Here is a 23734-nt window from a genome sequence, read left to right on the forward strand (position 1 = left end):
ACAATGGACTCTGGCTACGCCATCGACGGAAGCCTAGTGGGTCCCGACAAAGTCAGGACCCACTATGCTTGCTGTCAGCGAATAGCTGACAGCTCTAATACACTGCACTACGTATGTAGTGCAGTGTATTAGAATAGCGATCAGAGCCTCCTGCACTCATGTCCCCTAGTGGGACAAAGTAAAAAAAGTGTAAAAAAGTAAAAAAAAGTTGTGTAAAAATAAGAAAATAAAAGATTTAAAAAGTAATAAAAGTAAAAGTCCCCCTTTTTCCCTTATCAGTTCTTTATTATTAATAAAAATATATAAATAAACAAATAAACTATACATAATTGGTATCGCCGCGTCCGTAACGTCCTGAGCTACAAAACGATGTCATTATTTATCCCGCGCGGTGAACGCCGTAAGAGAAAATAATAATAAACCGTACCACAATCACAATTGTTTGGTCACTTCACCTCCCAAAAAATGGAATAAAAAGAGATCAAAAAGTTGCATGTCCCTAAAAATGGTACTGATCGAAACTACAGTTCGTTACGCAAAAAATAAGTCCTCGCACGACTTTCCTGATGGAAAAATAAAAACTTTATGGCTCTTAGAATAAGGTAACACAAAAAGTAAATGATATTTTACAAAATGTATTTTATTGTGCAAACGCCATAAGACATAAAAAAAAACTATAAACATCTGGTATCGCCGTAATCGTATCGCCCCGCAGAATAAAGTGAATATGTCATTTATAGCGCACGGTGAACGCTGTAAAAAAAATGGAATAAAAAACAATAGTAAAATTGCTGTTTTTTTAGACCCCACGCCACCTAAAATTAGAATAAAAACTGATCAAAAAGTCGCATGCACCCCAAGAAAACTACAATGGATTCCTCAAGGTCTCTAGTTTCCAAAAAGGGGTCACTTTTGGGGGGTTTCCACTGTTTTAGCACCACAAGACCTCTTCAAACCGGACATGGTGCCTAATAAATTAAATTTAATTAATTAAATGTCACCTCTACTTTGCTCTAAATTCCTGTGAAACACCTAAAGCGTTAATAAACTTTTTAAATGCTGTTGTGAATACTTTGAGGGGTCTAGTTTCTGAAATGGGGTGTTTGATAAGGGTGTCTAATATATGGGCCCCTCAAAGCAACTTCAGAACTGAGCTGGAAACTAAAAAATAAAATAAAAATGAGGCAATACTTCGCTTCTTACATTAGACTCATAATGAGCCGCGCCCACCCCGAGATGACCCCAGTTTTGACCGTTTGTATAAACGGAGACCCCTATTAGACCATTTCAGAGCCCGGTTTTCCCAGCATTCACCCCCGAGAAGTGTATTTCTATAGATGAATCCCTGGTACATTTGAAAGGGAGGCTTCAATTCCGCGAGTACCTGCCGGGTAAGAGGGCAAGGTATGGCGTGAAGATGTATGAGCTGTGCGAGAGTGCATCAGGGTATACCTACAAATTTAGGATATATAAAGGGAAGGACACCAGTACTCAGCCCCCAGAATGCCCCCCCTTACTGGGAGTTAATACAAAAATTGTGTGGGATTTGGTGCACCCACTGCTGGACCAGGGTTACCACCTCTACCTGGATAATTTTTATACCAGCGTCCCACTCTTCAACTGCCTCACTTCCAGAAGTCCTGCGGCATGCGGCACTGCTAGAAGAAACCTGAGAGGCCTCCCTAAGACTCTGCTTGGGCAAACACTCAGAAGGGGTGAGAGCAGGGCACAATCTAGCAGCAACATATTGTGTGTCAAGTACAAGACCAGGGAGATGCCACACCAGTACCCATGTACCTGTACGAGGTACCAGTACAGAGACCCCCAAACCAGACTGCATCCTGGACTACAATAGGTACATGGGAGGGGTGGACTTGTCAGATCAAGTCCTGAAGCCTTACAGTACTTCTGGAAGCGGGGCCACAGGCATCGTACCAGGGCAACACTTTTTAGGAGAAGTTCCCCAAACTGGCAAGAAGGGAAAAAGTCAAAAGAGGTGCAGAGTCTGCTATAAGAGGGGGATAAGGAAGGACACAATATATCAATGTGACACGTGTCCCGAAAAACCAGAGCTCTGTATGAAAGAGTGTTTTAAAATTTATCATCCATCCCTTTATTTTTATTTTACCCCAGTTTTACTCGCTCTGATCCACTTCGCACAGCTTACCCCTCCTCATCTTTCCACTCTGAGCCCTGCTGTGTGCCCAGGCAGCTGATAACAGCCACATGTAGGGTATTGCCGTACCCGGGAGAGCCAACATTACAGTTTATGAGGTGTATATCTCCGGTGGCGCATGCTGGGCACAATATATCGGACACTGAATTGGCATATATGTATAGAAAATTGCAAATTTCACTCTGCACCAACTGCTGCACATTATCTTTTACACAATACCTGTGGGGTCAAAATTCTCACTACACCTCTAGATGAATGCCTTAAGGGGTGTAGATTTTAAAACAGGGTCACTTCTTGGGGGTTTCAACTGTACTGGTACCTTAGGGGCTTTTGCGTACAAGACTTAGCACCAGAAAAGCTCCAGTAGGCCAAATGGTGGTCCTTTCCTTCTGAGCCCTGCCGTGTGCCCAGGCAGCTAATAACAGCCACATGTAGGGTATTGCCGTACCCGGGAGAGCCCACATTACAGTTTATGGGGTGTATGTCTCCGGTGGCACATGCTGGGCACAATATATCGGACACTGACATGGCATATATATAGAAAATTGCAAATCTCACTCTGCACCATCTGCTGCGCATTATCTTTTACACAATACCTGTGGGGTCAAAATTCTCACTACACCTCTAGATGAATTCCTTAAGGGGTGTCGTTTTTAAAATGGGGTCACTTCTCGGGGGTTTCAACTGTACTGATACCTCAGGGGCTTCTGCACACACGACTTAGCACCAGAAAATTTCCAGTAGGCCACATGGTGGTCCTTTCCTTCTGAGCCCTCCCATGGGCCCAAACGGCAGTTTATCACCACAAATAGGGTATTGCCACACTCAGGACAAATTGGGCAACAAAATGCGGTATTTTATTCCTTGTGAAAATAAGAAATTTTGAGCCAAAACGACCTCTTATTGGAAAAAATAATTTTTTTTTTAATTCACAGCCCAATTCAAATAAATTCTGTGAAAAAACTGTGGGGTCTAAATGGTCACAACACCCATAAATAAATTCTTTGAGGTGTGTAGTTTCCAAAATGGGGTGACTTCTGGTGGGTTTCCATTGCTTTGATACCTTTGGGGCTCTGCAAATTCGACATGGCCCCCGAAAACCAATCCAGCAAAATCTGGGCTCCAAAGAACACATAGCGCTCCTTTCCTTCTGAGGCCTCCCATGGGCCCAAACGGCAGTTTATGGCCACAAATAGGGTATTGCCGCACTCAGGACAAATTTGGCAACAAAATGGGGTATTTTATTCGTTGTGAAAATAAGACATTTTGAGCCAAAACTACATCTTATTGGAAAAAAGTTTTTTTTTTTAAATTCACAGCCCAATTCAAATAAGTTCTGTGAAAAAACTGTGGGGTCTAAATGGTCACAACACCCATAAATAAATTCCTTGAGGGGTTTTGTTTCCAAAATGGGGTCACTTTTGGTGGGTTTCCATTGCTTTGATACCTCTGAGGCTCTGCAAATGCGACATGGCACCCGAAAACCAATCCAGCAAAATCTGGACTCCTAAGAACACATAGCGCTCCTTTCCTTCTGAGGCCTCACATGGGCCCAAACAGCAGTTTATCACCACAAATGGGGTATTGCCGCACTCAGGACAAATTGGGCAACAAAATGGGGCATTTTGTTCCCTGTGAAAATAAGAAATTCTGATCAAAAATGACATCTTATTGGAAAAATTGTCATTCTTTTAATTTCACAGCCCAATTCAAATACGCGCTGTGAAAAAACTACGGGGTCAAAATTGTAACAATAACCATAAATTAATTCCTTGAGGGGTGCAGTTTCCAAAATGGGGTCAGTTTTGGGGGATTCCTACTGTTTTGGCACCTCAACACCTCTCCAAACCTGGCATGCTGCCTAAAATATATGCTAATAAAAAAGCACCACCAAAATGCACTAGGTGCTTCTTTGCTTCTGGGGCTTGTGTTTTAGTCCACGAGCGCACTAGAGCCACATGTGGGACATTTCTAAAAACTGAAGAATCTGGACAATACATATTTAGTTGTGTTTCTCTGGTAAAACCTTCTTTGTTACAGAAAAAAAATAGAATAAAATTTAAATTCAGAAAGAAAAACGAAATTTGCAAATTTCACCTCCACCTTGCTTTAATTCCTGTGAAATGCCTGAAGGGTTAAAAAACTTTCTAAATGCTGTTTTGAATACTTTGAGGGGTCTAGTTTTTAAAATGGGGTGCTTTATGGGGGTTTCTAATACATAGGCCCCTCAAAGCCACTTCAGAACTCAAGAGGTACCTTAAAAAAAAGGCTTTTGAAATTTTCTTAAAAATATGAGAAATTGCTGTTTATGTTCTAAGCCTTGTAACGTCCAAGAAAAATAAAATAATGTTCAAAAAACGATGCCAATCTAAAGTAGACATATGGGAAATGTGAACTAGTAACTATTTTGGGTGGTATAACAGTCTGTTTTTCAAGCAGATGCATTTAAATTCTGAAAAATGCTATTTTTTCTAAATTTTCTCTAAATTTTGCAATTTTTCTCAAATAAAGACTGAATATATCGACCAAATTTTACCACGAACATGAAGCCCAAAGTGTCACGAGAAAACAATCTCGGAATCGCTTGCATAGGTTTAAGCATTCCGACGTTATTACCACATAAAGTGAAATATGTCAGATTTGAAAAATGGGCTCTGAGCCTTAAGGCCCAAACTAGGCTGCGTCCTTAAGGGGTTAAGGGAACTTCAATGGAAGATACGTTTTAGAGTTTATACTGCTTTTAGTGTGGGGTTTGAACCCAAGAAAATTGAGTTGTCAAAATCCTGAGACCAACTAAGTCCAATTGATGCACGTCTAAAATGCTCACTTCTCAAAGCTGGACTAAGGCATTCTTTGTGGAAGTGTCCACAGATTCAGATCTTGTGGAACCAAGTAGTCTCATTTATTAACCCCTTAGGGACGCAGCCTAATTTGGGCCTTTAGGCCCCATGCACACGAACGTGTTTTTGCGGCCGCAATTCCCCCGAAAATCCACGGGAGAATTGCGGCCCCATTCTTTTCTATGGGGCCATGCACACGACCGTAGTTTTTACAGTCCCTGCATGGCCCAGGAACCCGCACCGCAGAAAGAATGGGCATGTCCTATTACGGACATCTTCTGCGGTCCGGGCTTTTGAAAACAATGACGGCGGCCATGTGCATGTCCTACGATTTGCGGGCGGCCCGCGGCTGACAGTCCGCAGCCGGCCGACCCGAAAATCACGGCCGTGCACACGGCTACGGTCGTGTGCATGAAGCCTAAGGCTCAGAGCCCATTTTTCACATCTGACATATTTCACTTTATGTGGTAATAAAGTCCGAATGTTTAAACCTATCGAAGCGATTCTGAGATTGTTTTCTCGTGACACATTGGGCTTTATGTTAGTGGTGAAATTTGGACGATATATTCAGTGTTTATTGGTGAAATAGAGAAAATTTATAAAAAATAGAATTTTTCAGAATTTAAATGCATCTGCTTGTAAAACAGATGGTTATACCAGCCAAAATAGTTACTAGTTTACATTTCCCATATGTCTACTTTAGATTGGCATCATTTTTTGAACATTCTTTTATTTTTCTTGGACGTTACAAGGCTTAGAACATAAATAGCAATTTCTCATATTTTTAAGAAAATTTCCAAAGCCTTTTTTTTAAGGTACCTGTTCGGTTTCCGAAGTGGCTTTGAGGGGCCTATGTATTAGAAACCCCCATAAAACACCCCATTTTGAAAACTAGACCCCTCAAAGTATTCAAAACAGCATTTAGAAAGTTTATTTAACCCTTCAGGCATTTCACAGGAATTATAGCAAAGTGGAGGTGAAATTTGCAAATTTCATTTTTCTTGCTGAATTTCAATTGTATTAAAAAAAAATCTGTGTCACACAGGAGGTTTTACCAGAGAAATACTACTAAATATGTATTGTCCAGATTCTGCAGTTCTTAGAAATGTCCCACATGTGTCTCTAGTGCGCTCGTGGACTAAAACACAAGCCCCAGAAGCAAAGAAGGACCTAGTACATTTTGAGACCTCTTTTTTATTAGAATATATTTTATGCAGCATGCCAGGTCTGAAGAGGTGTTGAGGTGCCAAAACAGTAGGAATCCCCCAAAAGTGACCCCATTTTCGGAAACTACACCCCTCAAGGAATCAATTTATGGTTGTTTTTACCATTTTGACCCCACAGTTTTTACGGGGGGGCTCTTTCTGGAATTTTAAATCCAAGTCCTTGCTGACTACTAATAATTAAACTGTGGACCTGAGTGCAGCCGCTGGCACTCTGTATTCCCTTAATGGAGTTGCCAACATCGCACTATGCTGATCGGCGTCAGCTTTGGACCTGATTCTTTTAATTTCTACGTAGTCTGTTCTTTGCTATAATTGCACAATAAAACTTTGTTATTTTAATTCATTGTTAGTTGGAAAACAGGGCTTCTTATTTTCACAAGAAATTAAATGCTCCGTTTTGTTGTCCAATTTGTTCTGAGTGCTACAATACCCCATTTGCGGTGATAAACTGTTGTTTGGACCTATGGGAGTGTTCAGAAGGAAAGGAGCGCTATTTGTTCTTTGGAGTCCAGATTTTGCTGGATTGGTTTTCGGGTGCCATGTCGCATTTGCAGAGCCCCAGAGGTATCAAAGCAATGGAAACCCACCTGAAGTGACCCCAATTTGGAAACTACACCCCTCAAAGAATTCATTTATGGGTGTTGTGACCATTTTGACCCCATAGTTTTTTCACAGAACTTATTTGAATTGGGCTGGGAATTAAAACAAAATAAATTTTTTTCCAATAATATGTAGTTTTGGCTGAAAATTTCTTATTTTCACAAGAAATAAAATACCTCATTTTGTTGCCCAATTTGTCCCGAGTGTGGCAATACCCCATTTGTGGTGATAAACTGCCAATTGGGCCCATGGGAGGCCTCAGAAGGAAAGGACCACCATTTGGCCTACTGGGGATTTGCTGGTGCGAAGTCATGTATGAAGAAGCCCCTGAGGTACCAGTACAGTTGAAACCCCCAAGGAGTGACCCCGTTTTAAAAACTACACCCTTAAGGCATTCATCTAGAGGTGTAGTGAGCATTTTGACCGGAGACATACAGTAGGTTCTCACGGGTATGGCAATACCCTACATGTGGCTGTTATCAGCTGCCTGGGCACACAGCAGGGCTCAGAAGGGAAAGATCAGGGGGATAAGCTGTGCGGAGTACATTAGGGTAAGTAAAACTGGGGTAGATTAAAAATCAAGGGATGTATGATACATTTTAAAACACTCGTTCATACAGAGCCTTAGTTTTTCAGGACACGTGTCACATTGATATATTGTGTCCTCCCTTATCCCCCTCTTATAGCAGACTTTGCACCTCTTGACTTTTTCCCTTCTTGCCAGTTTGGGGAACTTCTCCTGGAAAGTTTTGCCCTGGTGTGATGCGTGTGGCCTCGCTTCATGAAGTACTGGGTGCCCCCCTTCCTGGTCCCTAAAAATTAGTTTCTTGATAACCACCTCTTGAAATTCCACGAAAGTTCCCCTCTGGCCTGTACATCGACATAGCACGTACGCATTGTACAATGCCATCGGTATGATGTGCACGGCCAGCTTCTTATACCACACCGCATGGCACAGTAGGGCTTCAGGGCTTGATCTCACAACTCTACCCCTCCCATGCATCTATTGTAGTCCAGGATGCAGTCCGGTTTAGGGGTCTCTGTACTGGTACCTCGTACAGGTACATGGGTACTGGTGTGACCATGTATTGTTGTCAATACAAGGACATCTCTCTTGTCTTGTATTTGACACACAATATGTTGCTGCTAGAATGTGCCCTGATCTCACCCCTTCTTCTTTGCCCAAGCAGAGTCTTAGGGAGGCCTCTCAGATTTCTTCTAGCAGTGCCGCATGCCGCAGTACTTCTGGAAGCAGGGCAGTGGAAGAGTGGGACGCTGGTATAAAAATTATCCAGGTAGAGGTGGTAACCCTGGTCCAGCAATGGGTGCACCAAATCCCACACAATTTTTGCAATAACTCCCAGTAAGGGGGATGAATACTGGTGTCCTTCCCTTCATATATCCTAAATTTGTAAGTATACCGTGATGCACTCTCGCACAGCTTATACATCTTCACGCCATACCTTGCCCTCTTACTCGGAAGGTACTGGTGGAATTGAAACCTCCCTTTAAAATGTACCAAGGACTCATCAATAGAAATACAATTCTCGGGGGTGTATGCTTGGGAAAACCAGGCACTGAAAAGGTCTAATAGGGGTCTCTGTTTATACAAACGGTCAAAACTGGGGTCATCTCAGGGTGGGCATGGCTCATTATCAGTATAATGTAAGAAGTGAAGTATTGCCTAATTTATTTTTCTTTTTTAGGTTCCAGTTCAGTTCTGCAGTTGCTTTGAGCGGCCTATATATTAGAAACACCTATGAAACACCCCATTTTAGAAACTAGACCCCTCAAAGTATTCACAACAGCTGTAATGACGGGGGTGGGGAGACAGACAAGTGAGCCCTAATCTACCCACCACACAGTCCCTGCCTACTTGCAACGACCCGCCCTAGGCGACGGGGTACAACTGGGCGACGGTCCCTACGCTCAATAAGTGCACGACAGACAAACAGACAAGGGTACACAGAGCTAGGGGGAGAAAGGGGCAGTTGCCCACGGCAAAACCGTGAGCAACAAGAGAAGAGAACAAGCCGAGTCAAACCAGGAGAGTATGAGGTGTCAAACGCAGAGCAGAAGAGTAGTAAACAAGCCGAGTCAAACCAGGAGTGTACGAGGTACCAAACGCAGAGCAGGAGAGTAGTCAGCAAGCCGGGGTCAATATGAAGCAAGGACAATGGTACAAGAAGCTGCAGCAGGGCCAGGAAACCAAACGAGAAGAATCACAAGCAAAGGAGGAACAGGAAAGGCAGGTATAAATAGAGAGAGGGCGGGAGCTAGCTCCGTCTGGCCAGGCTGTGATAGGTTCTCCCACTCCTAAGCCTGCCACCCTGAGTGGTGGAAGATGGAGTCAGTCTCACAGACATAGAAGCAGGTGCAGACTGATTATCTATGGGCGTTAACCCCGAAGCTGTGCCTGGCAGATCCTTTACAACAGCATTTAGAAATTTTATGAACCCTTTAGGTGTGTTTGAGACCCCTGCTCTAGGACATATAATGCATGCAGATTGTTGATACCCGGATGCATAACTTTATATTTATCTACATTAAACCTCATTTGCCAAATGGACGCCCAAACACTTAAGCTGGATTCACACGAGCACATTACGTCCGTAATGGACGGAACGTATTTCGGCCTCAAGTCCCGGACCGAACACACTGCAGGGAGCTGGGCTCCTAGCATCATAGTTATGTACGACGCTAGGAGTAACTGCCTCGCTGCCGGACAACTGTCCCGTACTGTAATCATGTTTTCAGTATGGGACAGTAGTTCCATGGAGAGGCATGAGGGACTCCTAGCGTCGTACATAACTATGATGCTAGGAGCCCGGCTCCCTGCAGTGTGTTCGGTCCGGGACTTGCGGCCGAAATACGCTCCGTCCATTTCGGACGTAATGTGCTCGTGTGAATCCAGCCTTAGTGTCTCCAAATCAGCTTGCAATTTACAAACATCTTCTATAGACTGAACAATACTACATAGCTTGGTGTCATCTTCAAAAATAGGAATAGTGCTATTAATCCCATCCTCTATATCATTAATAAATAAGTTGAATAATAGTGGTCCCAGCACTGAACCCTGGGGAACACCACTTATAACCGGGAACCATTCAGAGTAGGAATCATTGACCAATTCTCAACCCAATTACAAACTATAGTTTTCTAAACCTATAGTCCTTAATTTACCCATTAGACGTCTATGAGGGACAGTGTCAAATGCCTTTGCAAAGTCCAAAAACACTATATCCACAGCGGCCCCTCTGTCTAAGCTTCTACTCACTTCTTCATAAAAACAAATCAGGTTGGTTTGACAACTTCTGTCCTCAGTGACATGTCAGATTTAAAAAATGTGGCTCTGTCAGGAAGGTGAAAACTGGCTACAAAAGCAAGAGGTTAATATTATTATTGTTATTATTATATGGTTTAGGATGGTGAAGGGGTTATCGGTGGTGGTCTAGGGCATGGAAGTGTACCTATAATTCATTTTATTTCTGATACAGAGTTCCAAACACCCTGCTTCCATTCCTGAATCTGGATTTAGGCCCCATGCACACGGACGTGCCCGTAATCACGGGCAGTGATTGCGGGTGACAGATTTAATTTCTATTCCATTTAACTCAATGTTTTCTCTTGAACTGTACAGAGGGGGGTACCCGGGGAATTGGAAACCCTCTTAAGTTTGCCAATGCTAATAAAGCAAGGCTAAAAAGAGCCAACACTGAAGAAAATAAATTGCAGGTAAGAATCACTCATCATGTTATCACCTAATCATTTCACGGTTGGAAGTTTTAGTTCAGGGATAATTACTGCAGAGTACATGCCACTCCTTTCATATAAAAGTATATATAGATTGTTTTTTTCCAGAAAAAGTTCAATATTTTAATGGTATCCATCTTGGACTGAATTCTAATCAAGTTATGATGTAACAAATTTCAAAATATATAGCTTGCAATAACTGCAACACCTGAAACTATGAAATGCCCTCAAGTGAAGTGATGCCAAATTTGTGTATTTGCACACAATGTATCACTGACACAGATCCCCCAAAAAAGTATGCATAATACATGACATTTTAAAAAATGTGTGCTATCTGCCTCCAACTTCATAATAGGATTGTCACCTTTCATTGTAAACCTGTGATAATAATGAAATGACTGCTGACTCTGCCCAATTGTACACAGCACAAGGAAAAGTCATCTCTACTAACCAGAAAGTGTTCAGCTGGCCATATATTAGGTGTCGATTGGCAAACCAGATACGTGGAACAGAGGTGTAACGATTTCGCTAAGAAAAAAATGGAAATCGACAACTGTGTAAAAAATTTTGTGGGTGGGAATATCTATATGAATTAACTAATAACATCAACTTCACCATATCCAGCGAATTAACGAGTGTTTGTTGACATTTTGAGAGAAGACATTCATTCAGGAGAACACCTTCATTCAGTTGTGAACCCTCGTTTGACTGTGAACCCTCATTCATCTGTAAACCTATTCATTCCAACATGCCCTAAGCCAAGAAAGATAGCTGTATTAGCAGTCATTTGGAGGTTTGTAGCAGTAGTTTTTAATTAACATAAACATTAGAAAATATATAGTAATATTCACCTATGCCTCCCAACCACAAGAGAAAAGGAAGAAAATAAATCATGATAGATCATTTTTACAGGCCCCCCAAAATAACAGCTTATACTGTGTTTTTGGAAGACTAACTGACTCTGATCGAGCTGAAGGAAACTGATGCACAGAAATTAATGGAATCATATTTATTTTTTATACAAAATGTGTCAGAAAAACTTTAGCCTTCTACACAAAGGTAGTTGTTTGTTAATCACAATTTGTATTTACATAAATCAAACTGGAAGGTCAAACTACTTACCTGGAGAAGTTAACAAAATGAACATGTCGGGTAAATAAATAGGGTTGTTCAGCTGTGCTGATATTTTTTATCAACTCAATCTGAAAATTAAGAATAGAAATATATGTAAAAAAATATGCCTACTATCTACCTTGCAGAAACGCATGCTTATATAAATGACTAAAGAGAAATTTCACAGTTTTTCTACATTTTAGAGGCAGTACCTTTCTCCAAATATAACCCAGGGAAAAAGATATAATGCGTAAGGGCATGTTCACATCAGCGTTGTCCTTCCGTTGCGTGGTTCTGTCTGAGGTTTCAGTCAGGTAAACCCCTCAACGGAAAGGCAAACTAGCTAATGGTTTCAGTTTGTCACCGTTGTGACTGGGTTCCGTTGTTCTTGACAGAACCAATAGCGCAGTCAACTGCGCTATTGATTCTGTCAAAACGATGGAACCCTGTCACAACGGTGACAAACGGAAACCATTAGCTAGGTTTCCATCACCATTGAGTTCAATGGTGAGGGAAACGGAAGCTAAGGTTTCAGTTTGCCTTTCCGTTGAGGGGTTAACTCGACGGAAACCTGCGACGGAACCCCACAGTGGAAAGGAACGCTGATGTGAACACAGCCTAAGCCACCTCAATAAGAAAAACCCTCGCCGATTTCAGGAATGAAAAATTTGGATAAGGACATTTTCTGCAAGCCTTCCAATCACGTTTTATGAACAGATAGAACATTGCAACATGACAAATAATGACAAAATTAAACTTGCATCAACAAAATAAAATACAATTGAAAATAAATATGAAAATTATGCTTGAACATGCACACGGGAATATATATGTTAATATATTGTGGGAGATTAGAATCAAGAGAGGTAGGCACAACTGGGCGCAGAACAGAGAGATAATGTAACACAACTGACAAAGTCCAAAAGCAGGGTTTGCCTGAATTTATTTTAGCATCCAGAAAAAAAACAGTCTTTACCGTTTAGGCAAAATAGAAAATAAATCCTGCTCGGCTAAGCACTAACTAAACAATTAAATAGTCCTAACTATACCAGGGCCATTCTAAGGGTCAGTTCACAGGGCAGATTTTGCTTGGTGGATCCAGCCGCAAAATCCGCCACAGAATTATTCCTGCCATCAGAAGAAAAATTCCTTCTCCTGTTAACTTCAATGAGAGGTTCGGGCGGAATCCGCTTGAAGAACGGGTAGGACGCTTCTTTTTCCCGCTAGCTGAAAAAATCAGCTATCGGGAAATAGAAGTATCTGGCTCCCTTTGAAATTAATTGGAGGCGGAATTTTACACAAAAGTTCTGCTGTGTGGACTGACCCTAAATGGTACCGGAGACGCCGCAGTGTCACTTGTTACTCACAGGTTCTTTGTAGACAAGTCGGCAGCGATCTGCCTCAGACACACAGTCCCACAAACACTAAGGCCCCATGCATACGACCGTAAAAATCTTCCGTAATTGCGGACCGCAATTACGGTCCGTGATTATGAAATCATTTACTTCCATTGTCCACGGACACCTTCCCGTTTATCTACGAGAAGATGTCCAGGCCGTAGAAGTGTACCGGAAAAGATAGGACATGTCGTACCGTTTGATTTTTACAGTCCGTGCTCCCATACTTTGTATGGGAGCACGTGCCGAAAATGCGGACGGCTGCCCGTGGTCGCCGGCGGCCATTCGTGCCCAGAATCGCGGGCCGAGATTACGGGCACGCCCATGTGCATGAGGCCTAAGGTAAATGTCCCTTTATTTACACCCATGCTGCAGGTGCAGCTTATCCTAAGGCCCCATGCACACAACCATAGTGTTTTTTACTGTCCACAAATACGGAGCCATAGTCATCCGCAAATCTGGCGCGCTATCCGAAAATACGGTCCGTAGTGCATCCATATTTACGAAACCAAAAAAACAAATACATGTGAGGCTACAAATATCACCAACATGTCCCAACCCCCTGAAAAGATCACGCTTGCTTAGGTGCCATATACTTGCGGAATCCTCCGTCCTCGCATAGCAACACTTCCTCAATTACGGACGGCTACGAATGCATATTTGCAGCCGTCTGTAATTTTGAACGCGGCCGTAGACTTCTATGGGCGAGTCTGTGCCGCCGTTGGACAAGAATAGGACATGTTCTATATTTTGTGGATCATTTCTATGACCCGGAAACACATCCGTAAATATATGGAAAGGTGTCCGTGGCCTATAGAAATGAATGGGTCCGTAGATTATCCATAATTATGGATAAAAAGTACGGTCATGTGCATGGGGCCTAAGACTGGGTACACACATCGTGCTCACAGTGCTTTCTTTCTTTTGCCATGAACCCCTGGAAAAACGCACTATTGTGATGTGAGCACCCAGCCTAATAATTGTGAGAAAAGTCCTGCTGGACTGAAACGTCGCACGGGTGATTAAAAAGCTGACATATTTTGGAAGTGAAGTCTCCTCGTCTATTTTGTCTATCTAATAATTGTGATAGACTAGGGATTGGGGAGCTTACCCTACTCTTCCTCAATCCAACTACAGGCCCTTTTTTGTTTTTTTACAAAAAAGCCAACTTTAGAAAGTCTGAGCTTTCCACTACCAACACAAATACTGATGTAACATACTGATCAAAATATTGTCATCTGAAACTGGCCTTAGGTTGCTTTCCAGGGCTACCATCAGAGCAGTACCGCTGGTAATCCCATCAGGAGCCCAGCCCCAAAAATGTTTAAAAGGGGGGCGTCCACTGCCACTGGCCATAGTTAATTTGGAGAAAAGAATGTGCCCCAGTCCCATTTCCTTTTTCAAAGTAACTTACGCTTGGGCCCTAATAGGGGTCTATTACAGGGTTTGAATTAATTAAAAAAATCTGTCTGGGAATCTGAATTAATTAAAGGGTCTAGTCGGCAGTATATATTCATTTTGTGTCTGGTGTCTACGCATATGATCTTGGTGAGTGACTGCTGTGTAAAAGAAGCAGCCTTCAGTGCAATGATTTTTTTTATGGGGCTTATACATTTCTGATGGCGGTCCTGGTGCTTTCATACGTGACATTTTGATGGATTTTCATGCAGCTTTTGAAGCCAAAGGCATATGTGGAACGGAAAAGAAGGGAAAGTATATAGGAAAGATTCTACCAAACTGCATCAAAACAGCACGTGTGAAACACCCTAAGGCCGGGTTGACACATCACAGTCAAAATGTGTTTTTTTGCTGTGAAATGCGGAAAAAGCACATAGTTTTGCCAATATTTTGCTAAAATGGCTGCAAAATGGTGCAGTTTTTCCATGAACCGTTTCACAAAATGCATTTTGATTGCGATGTAAGAAGCCAGTCTATTTGCTAGATTTTCATTGCTAGGGCAGCATGTAATGGAGCGGGAGGAGCTGAGCAGATTGATTTATAGTTTTATGGGAAAAGGTTCAGGATAACCTGTAATTTATTGATTGAAGAGTCCAGTGGGTGGTTTTGCTCAGTGATTGTAGCTATTTCTGTACAAACACTAATGCAGTGAAGGCTGTCAAATGGTTGAGACCACCTACTGGAATCTTTAGCCCACAGTGAGCAGGGATTTAAATTACAGGTTATATTGAATCTTTTCCCATAAAATGAAATATCTGCTCAGCATCTGGACAGCATGCTCAATTAGGTTCCCTTTAATGACAAGGTCTTTTTTGGTCTTAATTACTTAGCATTCTTTATCATTTTGTAATTATCGTAATGGCACCATTTTTAAGTACATATAATATATTGATTAAATTTTTTTGGGGAGATTGAAAAAAGAAAAGAAAAGCTACTACGGCATAGTTTTAAATTCACACCGTTGAACATGTGGTATAAATAACATGTTACCTTTATTGTATGGGTCAGTACGATTATGGCAATATCCAATATGTTTTGTTTTTTTATGTTTTAGTACTTTTGTACAATAAAACACTTTTGAACAAAAATAATGTATTTTTCAATGGCCACATTCCAAGAGCCATATCTTTTGTATTTTTCAGTCAATGTAGCCATATCTGGGCTTGTTTTTTTGCAGGACGAGATGTAGTTTTGATTGGTACCATTTTGGGTAAATGGGACTTATTAATTAACCCTTTCAAGACCAAGGGTTATCGATGTCTCAATGACCAGGCCTAAATTTAAAGTTTTGTCATACATTTTTTTACACCGTTATAACTTTTGAAATATGTTGGATAACTTCCCAATTTTATTTTTTTTTTCGTTTTTTAGCTAACTAAGGCTCTATTCACATCTGCATCAGAGGCTCCGTTCGGGCCTCAATCGCAGATCTGGCAGGGTTTACCAGAGAAAATAGCGCAGCATGCTGCGCTATTGTGTCCGGTAAAATCACGGACGCCACAGCGGAAAGCCAACAGAACCTAGTAAAGTCAGTGGGTTCCATCGGAAACTGGCGATGTCCGTTGGTTCCGTTATTCCCTTGTTTTGCTCCTCTGACGGAGCCAAACAACGGAATGACACAACGCAGGTTTGAACATAGCCTTATCCACTATGCCTGCCTGCCTATTCTAACACTAAAAGGCACTGGGAATACAAAGTATATACTTTCTATATACTTTGTAAATGTGAGTGTATATTTATTTATTTTTATATATATATATATATATATATATATATATATATATATATATATTTACACATATAAATGTGTGTGTGTATATATATATATATATATATATATATATATATAGTTTTTTTCAATGAAGATAACATTAAATTAATCAGAAATACACTCTATACATTGTTAATGTGCTAAATGACTATTCTAGCTGCAAATGTCTGGTTTTTAATGCAATATCTACATAGGTGTATAGAGGCCCATTTCCAGCAACCATCACTCCAGTGTTCTAATGGTACATTGTGTTTGCTAACTGTGTTAGAAGGCTAATGGATGATTAGAAAACACTTGAAAACCCGTGTGCAATTATGTTAGCCCCGCTGTAAACAGTTTTGCTGTTTAGAGGAGCTATAAAACTGACCTTCCTTTGAGCTGGTTGAAAATCTGAAGCATTACATTTGTGGGTTCGATTAAACTCTCAAAATGGCTAGAAAATGAGAGCTTTCATGTGAAACTCGACAGTCTATTCTTGTTCTTAGAAATGAAGGCTATTCCATGCGAGAAATTGCCAAGAAACTGAAGATTTCCTACAACGGTGTGTACTACTCTCTTCAGAGGACAGCACAAACAGGCTCTAACCAGAGTAGAAAGAGAAGTGGGAGGTCCCGCTGCACAACTGAGCAACAAGACAAGTACATTAGAGTCTCTAGTTTGAGAAATAGACGCCTCACAGGTCCTCAACTGGCAGCTTCATTAAATAGTACCCGCAAAACGCCAGTGTCAACATCTACAGTGAAGAGGCGACTCCGGGATGCTGGCCTTCAGGGCAGAGTGGCAAAGAAAAAGCCATATATGAGACTGGTTAATAAAAGGAAAAGATTAATATAGGCAAAAGCTCACAGACATTGGACAGAGGAAGATTGGAAAAAAGTGTTATGGACAGACGAATCGAAGTTTGAGGTGTTTGGATCACACAGAAAAACATTTGTGAGACGCAGAACAACTGAAAAGATGCTGGAAGAGTGCCTGACGCCATCTGTCTAGCATGGTGGAGGTAATGTGATAGTCTGTGGTTGCTTTGGTGCTGTTAAAGTTGGCGATTGTACAAGGTAAAAGGGATTTTGAATAAGGAAGGCTATCACTCCATTTTGCCACGCCATGCCATACCCTGTGGATAGCGCTTGATTGGAGCCAATTTCATCCTGCAACAGGACAATGACCCAAAGCACACCTCCAAATTATGCAAGAACTATTTAGGGAAGAAGCAAGCAGCTGGTATTCTATCTGTAATGGAGTGGCCAGTGCAGTCACCAGATCTCAACCCCATAGAGCTGTTGTGGGAGCAGCTTGACCGTATGGTACGCAAGAAGTGCCCATCAAGCCAATCCAACTTGTGGGAGGGGCTTCTGGAAGCATGGGGTGAAATTTCTCCCGATTACCTCAGCAAATTAACAGCTAGAATGCCAAAGGTCTGCAATGCTGTAATTCCTGAAAATGGAACATTCTTTGACGAAAGCAAAGTTTAAAAGAGAACATTATTATTTGAAATAAAAATCATTATTTCTAACCTTGTCAATGTCTTGACTATATTTTCTAGTCATTTTGCAACTCATTTGATAAATATAAGTGTGGGTTTTCATGGAAAACACAAAATTGTCTGGGTGACCCCAAACTTTTGAACGGTAGTTTATATATATATATATATATATATATATATATATATATATATATATATATATATATATATACGCACAAAGAGAAAGCAGCAGCACTCACATGGAAATCAATGAACGGGTGCCCAGCAAAAACGTCCCGATCCTCGGACGAAATGTCAGATATAGCAAAAGAAGATATGCGGCACTCCAATGAAAAAAATGGTGGTTTATTCAATTCCAATACAAAAGCATTGGATTGAAATTGTATTGGAATTGAATAAACCACCATTTTTTTCATTGGAGTGCCGCATATCTTCTTTTGCTATATATATATATATATATATATATATACATATATATATAAATATACACACACTGTATTTTTCGGACTCTAAGACGCACCTGACTATAAGACGTACCCGGGTTTTACACAACAGAAAATAGGAAAGAAAATTGTATTTGACTTCTTTTCCCAAAAAAAACCTGTTGGTTAAAAAAAGATCATTTGTTCGGTTTCACCACATTCTGAGAGCCATAACTTATATTTTGTCATCGTTTGAGCGGTGTGAGGGCTTAATTTTTGTGGGACGAGCTGTAGTTTTTATTAGCACCATTTTTTTATTACATACAATTTTTTTATCACTTTTTATTTAATTCTTTTCAGAGCTATGGTGACCAAAAGACAACGATTCTGGGGTTTTATTTTTATTTTTTTATGCCGTTCACTGTGTGAGTCAAATAATGCTATATTATAATAGTTTCAGACTTTTACGGATGCAGCGATACCATTTTTTTAAATTATTTTTACATTGTGCTTGGGGCAAAATGGGAAAAAGTTTTGTTTTTTTTAACTTTTAAAAAATATTTATACTCCTGAAAATTTATCTAACTTTTTTTTTTACACATTTTATTAGTTCCCCTAGGGGACTTGAACATGCGATCATTAGATCGCTGGTACAATACACTGCAATACATGGATGAGTTATGGAAACAGCGTAGTAGTGAATGGCAGTTACAGAAGCAGCGTAGCATGCTACGCTGTTTCCGTAAATACTATTCAGTTCTATGGGAGTTACGGAAACTGCGTAGCTCAGCGAGTTATGCTGTTTCTGTAACTCGACCATGTAGCCAGGAAGTGGCCGAAAGACAGCGGAGCTGGGTAAGATAGAACGGGGTCTAGGGGGCCCCGTTCTAAAGATAGATGCAGGTCCCAGAGGTGGGACCTGCACCTATCTGACATTTATGACATATCCTGTGGATATGCAAATCGAAGAAAGGAACTGCAGCACTCAAGATAATCCAAAGAAGTGTATTTGATTGATTCACCAAGCATAAAAACACTTGCAACGTTTCAACCCATGAATGGTTCTTTATCAAGCATGATAAGATTGATTGTCTCCCTAAGACCTGGGTTTCTTTGCTGCGTGCACCACCTATGTTTGGGGAGTTGTCCTTTCACACTGAAGAAATTTTTGTGGCTGTGCTGCTGTTTTCCTGAATATATCCTGTGGATATGTCATAAATGTCCTTCATGGGAAAACCACTATAAATGCCGCGGTCGCTATTGACCGCGGCATTTAACTAGTTAAACGGCCAGGTACAGTGCCATTGCTGTTCCTGGCCGTTAGAGCAACGTGTCAGCTGTAAAACACAGCTGACACCTGCAGTGTATGGAGCGGGCTCAGCGTGTGAGCCCGCTCTGCTCCATACATCGTCCCCTTTCCGCTCCATGATGTGCCAGCACATCACCGGTCGGGAAGGGGTTAAGTAAGGAGCGGTCAGGGGTCCCTTGACTGCCGACTATAAGATGCAGGGACTTTTTAGCAAGATTTATTCTTGCAGAAAACTGTGTCTTATAGTCTGAAAAATACGGTGTATATATATATATATATATATATATATATATATATATATATATATATATATGTATACATGTATAAAAATATAGAAAATACACTTTTCTCTTGCCTTCTCTGAATCAGTCTCGTCTCTGAAACACTGTGACAGAGTAAAGGAGGCTTAGAGGAGAGGACAAGTGTGAAAAGTTTGTTTACAATCAAACTTTTCAAGGATCACCATGATTGGTTAATCATGGTGATCACATGCTCAGAAGCCAAACCAATTGGTTCGGCTATCAGGGAGCAGGTTGATAGGGAGCTGGGGACACTCACACCATCGGCGTCAGAGCGCTCTCCTCAGCACTATGCCTGGCGAAGCAGAGGACTGTAGATTGACACCCTGGCTGCACTGGGCATATGCGGCTAAGACGTCAACCTACAAATTGTCGGCATGAAAGGGTTAACTATTATTTCTTTTTGGTGGTGTGGGAAAAAAAGCAAATTCCGCCCTAGTCTTTTGTACAGTATTTTTGTATGGTATTTACTATGCGGTTTAAATAGCATGTTAACTTTATTGCTTGGATTATTACGATCACAGCGATGCCATATATGTGTATTTAAGTTTTTTATTTTTTTTTACACTTTTACTAAATAAACTTACTTTTTTGTGAAAAAAATGGTTTGATTTGAATTTTTTACAGTTCACTTTTTTTTTTTTTAATAAACTTTAACTGAATTACATTTTTTTTTCAATTTTTACCTGCGAGTAATTTTTGAAATCCTATAGGTGGGTCCTAGAAGGTGGGACTTCTGCTTCGTAAAATGTCATCTTTTCTGGTTGTGCAGCAACCCGGGAGGAGTGTGGTATGGCCCAGTGGGTCAGCTGGCAGGAAAGACATTGGGAGTAATAGTCCTCTATCATGGTCAACTACAACTAATGTTGCCCTCCCCTGTACTATTCCCCCTCTGTCTTGTCCAGTTAACGCTACTTCTCACTCCTCATCTAGTGCCAGTATAATTTTCCCTCACATTCAACCTACGTCCAGTTTTTTGCCCTTGGGTTTAATTCCGCAGCATGCATTTAGGTCTCATGATTTAGATGCACATTTGAAACTACTAAATCTTATTCCAGATACACCTCCTGGTTTCCTATCTGACACTTCCATATTCAATGATTCCATAGATATCACCATATGTTCCACCGGTCCCCCCTCTTCCAATTTACCCATTATTCACCCCATTCCCTTGGTCTCACAGGCCTTCTCCGATGATCTTATCCTTTTCCCTGACTCTACCAATCACACTCCCTCTTTTTTAGGTCTGTCTGCCCACCTCACCATGCCCCCTATCAGCCCCAATCTCCCATCCCAAGATGTCCACCCATTATCTCACTACTCAAAGACTCAGAGCATCAGCACTATTTTTCAAAAAATTCCAAAATCCTCATCAAAAAGAAAATTAGAAGTAGATTCAGAGGTTGTAGAGGGGGCAGAAGTCTACACAAGGACCCTTCCCCTTTCACCAAAGAAAAAATACAGACTGACTCAGTAAAAATTTTCAATTTATCCAAACACATCTTTAATGACAATGAACTTAGTTTACTTTCCAAAGGACTATCCTTCTGCCCCACGTCTTCCCCTGATGAATTCGACCTTTTTATGGATCTTAATAAATTTTTGCGCAAGCTGACCCTCCAACGTCATTTTGCAATATCTCCCTCTGTGCCTTTTCCGGCTACTCTTCCATTAGATATTACCATGCCTGTAAGAACCAATGTACAACCTAAATCTGGATTCTATCCTCTCCACCATCGGGGTCCGGCAATTGAAATATTTTCAAATTTAATTAGTAATGATTTTAAGACTATAGAACAATTTTCTAATACTCCTGATAATTTGTCTAAATCTCAGCGTATTTCCCTGAGAAATTTGCAAAAAATGTCTGATATAGTTATACGCTCTGCGGATAAAGGGGGTGGTATCGTGGTACAAGACAGAGGAGATTATGTTGATGAAGCTTTGAGATTGTTATCGGACACATTATTTTATGAAAAACTTACTTTTAATCCCATTCCGAAGTATGAACATGAATATAAAATACTCATTGAGTCAGCCTTTAATGACGATTTATTAAGCAAAAAAGAGAGGAGTTTTCTCACTGTGCCTTTTCCTGCTACTCCTTTCATGTATCATCTCCCAAAGATACATAAGTCCCTGTCAAACCCTCCAGGTAGACCTATTATCTCTGGAATAGGATCCCTTACTAATAATTTGTCCCATTTTATTGATATCCACCTACAACCGTTTGTTTTAAAATTACCTTCTTTCCTCAAGGACTCCACCCAATTCATTAGGGAGCTGTTCGAATTGCAATCTAACTGTGACATATCTGATCTGAGTTTTTTAACTGCTGATGTGTCTTCTTTATATACCAACATTCCACACAGTCTTGGTATGGAAGCCATCTCCTCATTTCTTATATCGGACCTTCGTTTTTCTAATAAACAGCTTAATTTTATTATTGAATGCATAGATTTTATTCTAACACACAACGTTTTTACATTTGACAATTATTTTTATAGACAGGTAAAGGGGTGTGCAATGGGGTCGCGTTTCGCACCCTCCTACGCAAACCTGTACATGGGCTGTTTTGAGGAATCCCATATATTGAATGCACATAATTTTTCTAACAATATCGTCTTTTATAAACGTTATATTGACGATTTATTTTTTATTTGGAAAGGTGACATGGTCTCTGCTATTGCTTTTATGGATCTTTTAAATACTAATAATTTTGGTCTAAATTTTACGTATACCTTTTCGGGTACCACTATTGACTTTTTAGATCTTACTATTACTAATAATGGCAGTCATTTTTCTACCAATACTCATTTTAAAAGTGTGGACGTAAACAGTTATCTGGATTTCAGTAGTGCACATTACACTCCTTGGCTTAAAAATGTCCCTTTCGGCCAATACCGCAGAATAAGAAAGAATTGCTCTGACGATCGTAGTTTTAATAAAGAGTGTGATATCCTAAATAAAAGGTTCATAGATAAAGGTTTTCCTAGGACTTTGATTAAGGGGGCAGAATCAAGAGCTAGAGGCATGACACAACTAGAATGTATCCAAACAATAGTACCAAGCGTTACCGACAGTAAGAAAGTCAAACCAACTGAATACAATTTGAATTTTATCACGTCCTTTAATAAAGGTAGCAAACACATTAGATCTATCCTTCTGAAACATTGGCACATTTTGACTAGTGATCCTTTCCTTAAACCCTTGCTCCCAGCTAAACCGCTAATTACTTTCCGAAGATCAAAAACCCTGAGAAACATATTAGCACCTAGTAAATTACCTGTTATAAAAAAGGAAATTGTAGATCCTCTGTCAATTATTAAGGGGTCCTATTCTTGTGGGCATAAGAGATGCCTTTGTTGCGCTAATATTTCTGACAAAGTAGTCGAATTCTCCTCATTCAAAACTAGGGCCTTTTTTCCCATTAAAAATCATTTAGACTGTGGGAGCACGTATGTAGTCTATTTGTTGCACTGTACCTGTGGTTTACAATACGTAGGTCGGACTACCCAAACGCTGAGGAATCGGGTTAATAAACATCGTTTTAATGTCAGACAAGGTTTCCTTAAGCACAGTGTGTCCCGCCACTGTGCATCTAAACATAAGTGCAATTTTGAAAATATCGTCATAACACCAATAGAACAAATCCCATTAGATGTGCCAAATAGGTTTAATAGGCTAAAACAGAGAGAAAATTTCTGGATTTTCAAACTTGAGACTTTACACCCTAGTGGTCTAAATGATCTCACTGAAACGTCCCTAGAATAATTTGAATCTGATATATACGTATACGTATTTTGGGCATACTAGGTCTAATTTTACCTTGCTTACTACGTTTTGATTAATGTTAGATTTGTCCTTTTTTTATTAATGTTTATATG

At 40.6% G+C, this 23734-nt stretch overlaps 1 protein-coding gene across 1 annotated transcript in view; it reads right to left on the reverse strand.

Annotated features, from left to right (window-relative positions):
- The window catches only part of UST (uronyl 2-sulfotransferase), a 379706-nt gene that overhangs the window by 226981 nt on the left and 128991 nt on the right, over positions 1-23734 (reverse strand). The window contains exon 4 of the mRNA XM_075863730.1: positions 11718-11797. Within this exon, the coding sequence (XP_075719845.1) occupies positions 11718-11797 (80 nt within the window). The remainder of the gene's footprint in view (positions 1-11717; positions 11798-23734) is intronic.

Source organism: Rhinoderma darwinii, chromosome 4 (genome assembly GCF_050947455.1).
Source record: "Rhinoderma darwinii isolate aRhiDar2 chromosome 4, aRhiDar2.hap1, whole genome shotgun sequence".
Taxonomy (NCBI): domain Eukaryota; kingdom Metazoa; phylum Chordata; class Amphibia; order Anura; family Rhinodermatidae; genus Rhinoderma; species Rhinoderma darwinii.